The sequence below is a fragment of the Helobdella robusta genome, assembly GCF_000326865.2.
Source record: "Helobdella robusta unplaced genomic scaffold HELROscaffold_43, whole genome shotgun sequence".
NCBI lineage: Eukaryota > Metazoa > Annelida > Clitellata > Rhynchobdellida > Glossiphoniidae > Helobdella > Helobdella robusta.
The window spans coordinates 723,185-732,608 of NW_008705028.1; the positions used below are offsets into that span (position 1 = coordinate 723,185).

General features: G+C 30.8%; 1 protein-coding gene across 1 annotated transcript; it reads right to left on the bottom strand.

Annotated features, from left to right (window-relative positions):
* Positions 1-443: 443 nt before the first annotated feature.
* On the bottom strand, positions 444-3,082 carry HELRODRAFT_177561 (hypothetical protein; the record flags this gene model as incomplete). The annotated part of the gene is made up of 5 exons (XM_009025733.1): positions 444-488; positions 1,783-1,847; position 2,407; positions 2,555-2,614; positions 2,939-3,082. The coding sequence occupies 5 exons, from the start codon at positions 3,080-3,082 to the stop codon at positions 444-446; spliced, it is 315 nt and encodes a 104-aa protein (XP_009023981.1).
* Positions 3,083-9,424: the final 6,342 nt, after the last annotated feature.

Consider the following 9,424-nt stretch of genomic DNA (forward strand, 5'->3'; position numbering starts at 1 on the left):
AATTTTTTTCTCTAAATGTGTAAAGATGGATGTTTATATCTTGACCAATATTGATATAATTTACACTACTTGCGCTTTATAATGGTTCGTACTTTCTATGTAATACTTTGCTCTATATCTTTTAATCAATTTAGTTTTCTTTAATGTGTAAATTTTTCAGTGCAAATAAGAAAGCATGGGAGAGGATGATTTGAAAACATGCAAGTAAACAGATAGGCAGGCACTGTGTGTGATGGTTGAAAACTGCCGTAGTAAAATCATGCTTCAATTTAATAACATATTACTTTTCTCGTCAGAAACTGGTCCAAATTAAATTTACAGTTTTGTTTTGAAAATCAAAAAAATTAATGAGTTGAAATTTTTGTGATATTATTTATTATGGAAGCAAGCAACGTGAAATAGTTTTGAATTGGGGCGGTCATCTGCATTGTAAAGTTTTAAAATTAAGAAGCAGAAGTGTCGCAAAGCAGAGCAGCAAGTGAGCGGCCCTGCGACATGCAGCAACTGTAATGATGGATTGATAATCAATTCAAACATGTTTGTTTGCGGTGTATGAACTTTGTGAATTTTAAAGTGTTTGTATAAGTAATGTTTGAACGGTTTAATTCGAAAATTCTAATAACAAAATAACTTTTATAGTTACACCATGTTGGGTGGGTAGGTATTTTCATGCCAAATTACATGTTTGTATTCATTTTTTGTGTTTCACTTTTTTAAAACGTGCGGTAACCTAGGTTTCCAAAGGTTTTCAAGAAGTTTAGAACCATTGTCTGTAACCATCAGATGATTTTTTTTATTTCAACCTTTTTACAAACATTTTAATTATAGTCTACAAATTATTCAGAAAAATTAAGACAACAAAAATATTGCAATAAATTGACCTTCAACCCTGATTCTGATCAAGTATCCAAATAATCGATTGGCTAACAAAAAATTTCCGTTAATTAAAAAAATGAAATCAGACGCATGCATGCATTATCTCTACAGCCAAAAAATCGTTTTTAAAAGATTTTGTTGCAGAAATTGATCAATACTGTGAATGATATTCTATTTGAAGATATGTTTGTGATAAATGAGCATAATAACTGTTAATAAGGAAAGATGGATGGATGGATGGATGGATGGACGGACGGACGGACAGGCAGACAGACCGATCGACAGACAGACAGACAGACAGACAGACAGAAAGACAGAAAGACAGAAAGACAGACAGACAGACAGACAGACAGACAGACAGATAGACAGACAGATAGATAGATAGATAGATAGATAGATAGATAGATAGATAGATAGATAGATAGATAGATAGATAGATAGATAGATAGATAGATAGATAGATAGATAGATAGATAGATAGATAGATAGATAGATAGATAGACAGACAGACAGACAGACAGACAGACAGACAGACAGACAGACAGACAGACAGACAGACAGACAGACAGACAGACAGACAGACAGACAGACAGACAGACAGACAGACAGACAGACAGACAGACAGATAGATAGATAGATAGATAGATAGATAGATAGATAGATAGATAGATAGATAGATAGATAGATAGATAGATAGATAGATAGATAGATAGATAGATAGATAGATAGATAGATAGATAGATAGATAGATTGACGAGACAGATAGACGAGACAGACAGACAGACAGATAAACACATGGATAGATAGATAAAGAGACAGATAGATATATAGAAAAAGAGAGAGAAAGAATATAAATGTGCATTACATTATTATCGATATATCGGATCTCATTCGTATTCATGGAACCTTGCCTAAATGCACCAAGCAATCTGCTCGATCGATGCATTCGCTGAATTTGTTCTCGACCGCTTCTGTCGTGATGGTGGAGAATTTATGTTTGCTTTTTGTATTAGTATGTATTTGTATGCGTGCCTGTATTTGTTTGCGTAAATGTAATTGTTTGCATGTGTGTATTTGTTTAGGCATGTGTTTGTTCGGATGTTTTTATTTCTTTTTGTTTGTGAATTGCATTGCTGTCGACGTGTTTTTTGCACGTGAGTATGTGTGTGTATGTGTGCGTGAGTGTGTGTGCGTGTGTGTGTGTGCGTGTGTGTGTGTGTGTGTGGCTGCGTATAAAAACACGTGAGGGTGCGTTGTTTTGTTTGGTTATGAGAACTGGAAAAAAATTCCCACCCCGATGGCGCAATAACGTTGCATTAAAAATCAATTTGAGATTAAAATTTGGAAGTTAAATTTTTATAGTGAAGAAAATAATTTTTCAAAAAACTATTAAACGAAAAAAAAATTAATAAAGAAATAATTTTACAAAAATAAAAACGTTTTTATTCATATGATTTTGAAAATAAAATTCTTTGTTACGTGAAATTAACTGAAATCAATATTAATAGTACGACTTTTTTATAAACTTACCCTGAAAAAAATTACAATAAGTGATCAATTCGTGATGCAACAATAAACATTTTTAAATATTTTTGCCATTATTATAAACGATGAAGGTTTAAAAATTGGATGGCTTTGTATATGAAAATTCATAGTTGGAAGACATTTGGTAAGTTACCTCAAAAATGCCAAATATCACGTTGCTGGCTGTTGCACAGTTACCAGGTTCGAACGCAATCTGAAAAATTAAAAGATGCAGTGCAAGTGATGCGTTCAGATGTTTAAATGCGTATGCAAGTGTCTGCCGGATCATAAACACCCTTATAGGCTATCATTTCATTCCATTTGTATTTATATGTACGTATGCAGTGTATGTATTAATATCCATTTTTGATTGCATGTCTGTCTGCATGTCTGTCTGTCTATCTTTCTGTCTGTCAGTTTTTTTGTCTGTTTGTCTGTCTGTCTGCATGCATGTAAGTACGACCCCATGAATATAAACAATAGTCAAAAAACTGCCATTTGTTTCCCCCTTTTGACGTATAATATAAATTTATCTGACATACACGGAAGAACATTTTCCGACATTCTCCAAAATACAGTAAGCCTTGAACCTAATTAATAAAATAAAATACAGATAGAAATCTTGTTTTATGTAGAACTTTCCATTTGGTTCACCGATTATTTCCGTTACTTTGACGCTCATTTGCTCTAAAAAAGTTTTTCTTTTAGTAAGGACCGAATGTTTCTATGCATGTGTGTGTATGTGTGCATGTGTGCGTGTATGTATGCGTGTGCATGTATATGTGTATGTGTGCGTGTGCATGTATATGTGTATGTGTATGTCTGGTGATTTGATTGTACGATATTTACAAATGTTTTAATCGTAACATATGGTTAAAGATTGGAGAACCATACTGCAACTGAAGAATATAAAATACAATCGACATGGTTAACAATTGAAAATTTTAATATTAATAAATTAAAAGACAATAAATTCAAATAAAATAAAATTTCATGAACGTCAAACAAATGTTTCTTTAATAAAAATATTCACTATGGGTGATTGAATACAAATAGGCAGGATTTGAAGTTCTTACTTATTTGAAGTATCTTCAAAATTTTCTCCTCATTCGTTAACTGATTATTCATTTAATTTCAGTTTAGTTGAATCGAGACAAAAAAGTTTTTAACAATAGCCGATGTCTGATGATGTTGCAAACAAACTCAGCCGAAACTGACAACTCAAGAAATGATAAAACGCAAATTCACATAAGCCAACTTTGCAAGTAGAAGATGGGAATGTATTTCATTTAAAAAAAATTATACATACCCCAAGTTATTGCTGAAGTGTTATTATTATTATTAATTCTATCAATTAAAAGTCTGGAAGTTGATTAACGAGAAAACCAAACCATGCAAATGCATTTCAATGTTTACACGTCACGAACTGAACAAAGTCACCACTACCACTACTGCAATGATCAGTTCACATCCATGCAACAAAGTCTCGAGGAAATGAAAGTTTCAAAAAAAGACTGGATGTCCCCTGTTGTGCTAGCTTCAATGAAGAATCAAATCGGAGGAATTGAACTTTCTGGAACTTCAAGAAACAACAGAAAATTATACAGGATGGATTGATGGATGACTAAATAAATGGATGGATGTATGAAAGAACGAATGGACAGATGGATGGATGGATATCTGTCAATGAATAAAAACTTGAACTACTTTTGACGGGCTTTCAATTAAAATCACAATTTAACATTCAGTCGAATTTTACAATTTCGAATTTTTCTTGCGATAAATTAAATTGTATGGAACAGCCATAACAATAAAAATATGCTTCATTTATTTGTTAAAAATTCTTTTTGTATTTAAACATTTGCAAGCCTACAAACATACATACACACACACATACATACATGCATACACACACATATACATACAATCACACACATACATGCATACGTACATGCATACATACAGACGGACGTACATACAAAGCATACAAACAACAGACAGACATACATACATACATACATACATACATACATACATACATATATACATATATACATACATACATACATACAGACGTACATACAAAGCATACAAACATACATACATACATAAATACACACACACACATATAAGTGTAGTATAACATACATGTTACACACTTGCCTATCTTAGTCTTACATTTTTTTCAAATACTGGTTATAAATGTATTTATAAATGTAAATGTAAATAAATGTCTTTTGATACTTTTATTAACGGTAAAAGTAATAATTACATAATCGTCAATAAAATTTCTATTCAAAAACTTCATATGAGAATTTTTTGAGATGTAAGAGACTTCTAGAAACTTCTTTCAAATGCATTTCCAATTTACTCAAGTTTTTCTAAAAGTTTCGAATGTTCTCGAACCTAAAATTTGTGTTGAAATATTTGTACAATCGTGAAAATGAAAATGCCAGCATTCTCGTAAGTGAAAGAGATTTCTGAGGATTTTTGGAAGAATCGCTGTTGAACGCTTCCATGGTTTTGTTTTGAGAAATGTAGAAATTTGCTTGAAGTTGCAACTCATTGAAAGGCATCCATAACGATTTCACATGATAATTTTTACACGAAATAGTGAATAGATCCGCAACGAGCAGCAAAATAATTTCATTTCTTTGATGAATTTAAATTTTTTATTAAATCCATATTTTCGCAGACAGTTCAATTCGCACCACAAATGCATTAATTTATTTTCATCTCATTTCTTTATTATTCAATTAATAAAAAATGCCAAACGGCATCCGTTTGTTGAGTATGAGTACACCAGAGAAGTTTTTCTAAAATAATCATTTGAGAGTCAGATAGAAATTTGAAACTGACAAATAATTAAACGTTCAACGAATGAAATATCTACTAATTGCAATAAAATCAATATAATTGTTTTATTGAATTAATTTTATAAAACAAAATTTTGAAAAAAGGAAGAATTGAATTGAGGAAATGAGAATGTTTTTGTAATTTTTTGCGGACCAACCTTCATCACATAGGAATCATCTAGCCACACAATGCTATCAATCAACAATCACCGAACATAAATATTAAATTTATTATTAATACATTAAACATTATTTAATTAAAGTTTAATTAATAATTTCATAAAAACTATGTAAACAAAATTATAGAAATGGAAAAAAATAAAGAACTAAACACGCCACAACATTGGATGCATGCTTTTATTGGTCGGGTGGGGCTGGAGAGATAGGCTCAAGTGAGGGCGAGAAATTGCTATGAAGTTGTATGATATCAAAATATAATGCGTTACAACAAATCAACAATCAACTTCATTTGCTTAAAAAACATTTTCAACTTTTTTGAAATGGAAGTGGAAGATTCGTCATTTCAGTTGCCTGTGCATGCACCAAAGAGATTCAACTTTGTAAAAATTTTATGGCTCAATTCAAAATAACTCATCCCATTCAAACATTAGTTGACGAATACAAGAAACTTTTTCATTTTTGCATTTAAATTTAATTTTTTTCATTTTGTTATTTTTATTCAGATTAATTATATCATTATTTTCATTCACACTTCATGCGTTAATTTTTTTAAATCTAATAATCCATGTACCCTTACGTACAAGATATTCATTCTTTCTGACCTACCATTGAGATCTCTTTCTATATTTGCCTGCATGTTTCAATATTCTATTTGTTTGTTAATTTATTTATTAATTAATTCATTCGTTCGTTCATTCATTTATTCGTTCGTTCGTTCGTTCATTCATTCATTCGTTCGTTCGTGCGTTCGTGCGTTCTTTTATTTATCAATTAAATAATTAAATTATTTGTTTATTGTCTTATTTATTAGTTTTTTCATTGACTCATTAACTCGTTCATTCATCCAAGATCATCTTCATTGCTTGAAAATAACAGTGCAACCGCATTCAAATTTTGGAATCAGGCTCGCCAAATGCTTACATAACTTCTCTATATCAGGATTATTCACGAATATCACACACACACACACACACACACACACACACACACATATATATATATATATACATATATACATATACTTATTAAATTTTGTTGAATATTTTTGCCCAATTAACTTTTTTTATGATGCCTCAATGAAGCGTTGTAGTTTGTTGTTGTAGATGGTATGGACATCATGAGATGCGCGCGTCAGTGGTGATGCTGGCGGTGCTGGTTCGGCGGTGTGGGTGCCGCCCTGTCAGAGTCTTCAATTGTGTCAAGTAGTGAAATATATCACGAGAGTATAAATTGAATTTTAACTTAGCGAGGAAGTACATGATTTACAGCAACTTCGTTTTGATGAGTGCGTTATAAAAAAAAACCTATCGAACGCCAAATGGGCAAAAATATTCAGCGAAATATATGTATATTTATTTAATATATATATATATCTGCGTGCGTGTGTGTGGCCGTCTGCGTGTGTGTGTGTGTGGGCGTGTCTGTCTGTTTGTGCGCGAGTTTGTTTGTTTGCATGTGCCTAGCTTTTGCCTTCTCTTTCTTCCACACTTGTTTCATAAAGAGAATAAAATTAATGGGTATGAATATAAAGAAGAGTCATAAGCTGAGCCGAACTGAACTGATCGCTGATGGAATAATGAAAGCGTTTTAAGGGGTTTCCGGGACCGAAATATATAAATGAATAAACAAATACTTTCGTTCTACACACGCAGACACACGCACATACATTTATGAATAAATAAAAATATATATATATATTTCATACATATAGTCATTCATATATATATATATATATATATATATATATATATATATATATATATATATATATATATATATATATATATATTCATTCATTAATAGTTTATTTTTGTATTTATCAATTAAGTCGTTAATTTATTCGTTCAATCACTTACTGATTTATTAATAAATATTTATATATATATATATATATATATTTATTTATTTATTTATATATTTATTTGTCTATCGATTAATTTTTACATAGTTTGCAGCAGCGTGTCCATTATTACACGGAGAATGTTCAATGCATGCATTCTAGTACGTACATTTATTTATTGTACGTAAATAAAATACTTTTAATTTAAATCTAAGTATCTATTTAACATACATCTATCTAGATACATAACTATCCGATCATGTGGCAAATATAAGCAAATACATGATAAATAAATAATTAATATATATATATATATGCGTTTATATATATATATATATATACGCATATATATATATATGCGTGAGTGTTTGAATATTGGCTTGTACTTGAACATATACAATACATATATAAAAAATAAATACATACATATATACATACAAAGATGCATGAATGCACGTACATACGCATGAATGCATACGTACGTATGCATTCATGCGTATGTACGTACTTACATACATGCATGCATGCATACATTCACAGGTACACACACCTACTTATATATATATATATTATATATATATATATACATACATACATACATATATACATACATACATGCATGTATATTGGTTGTACGCATACATACATACATGCATACATGCACATGTACACATACATACAAACATACATACATACATACATAAATACATACATACATACATAAATACATACATACATACATACATACATACATGCATACATACATACATACACATACATACATATTTACATGAATGCACGCATACATTGTATAAAAAACGGTATACAAAAGCAATTGTGCATATTTATACAAGACGTACATGTTCATTTGCTCGCTGGAGCCGTCAGCAGGCTAGCATTCCTATCTGCAACCTGGCGTACATCCAATGCAAGAAATTATAAAACTCACAACATCCACAATCGCATTCCCTTGCTTATTTCATTTTTTAAATAACTACAGCTAGGACATTATTAATGCAAATGGCACAACGGGTACATGTGGATGAAGATTTTCATGAAGTGCTACTTGAACGTCATTGCAGTGGAGGGAGGGGTGATGAAGATTTGATTGGAGGCGAATGAAGAATGCATGGAGTATGGATGGAGCGTGTTGTTGTGCTGGCTGGCAATATCGGTCAGACATCGGTAAGATGTATCGATTGAAAAGAGTCGGAAATAGAAAAATTATGAGATTCCCTGTAGTTTTGAAACAATGCTTCGTCCGCGGTATGTGCTCGGCAGCGTCGTTTATAAATTTCCTTTATAATTTCAATATTCAAGCAGCTCTACTATAAATTTAACGTTTTTGTCTTCTATTATATTTCTATTTTGAATAAGTTTAAGAATAGCTCATTTCAATAATTTATGATTTGCTGTCCGCAAAATCAACTGTTTGAATTAATGAGATGTGGTTTCCAAATTTTAATAGTAATTATAATAAAATAATAATTCCAAAATAATATTAAAATTGAAAACATTCGGTGTCAGTTAGCAGGAAATTTGGTTAAGAATTGGAATTACAACTTTTTTAATGATACAAAATATCAAACAAAGAAATGATTTTTTCATGTGTTAAAACACTAACAACATTAAACATACTTTATAAGCCTCTTTTTAGAGTTTCCTTAAACTCAAATATGCCTCCTGACTACCATTTTTAAGGGCCTCAAAATTGTCTGCAACATTTTGAAGATCATCATTTGTGTACTTTCGTTTTGGCATGGACGCTAGCTACCGTTTTTGTGCGTCTTTTCATTTTCGATTTAGATCCTGTTTTTTTTTAAATACATTTTACTTTTTTTTACTATTTTTTTATTCTCCATTTTAAACACTAAACTGCCCATTTTTTAAACAATAAGGCTCAACCAATTTTGTTCTTTTCTCCAAATTCAATTTCAGTTTAGGCGATCATCAGACTTTCTTTAAATCAGCGTTATATAATTATTTAACTTTTGAACTTAACTTACACACCAGCATTTTTAACTGTTTTTCCTATTTGTCCAATATCCTCAGTTTTTGTTAGAAATGTTTTCCCCGCGTTTTTGCAGCTTTTATTTTTTTTTTATTCGGAATTTTTTGTTAGAATCATATATGGAAATAATTGAACCCT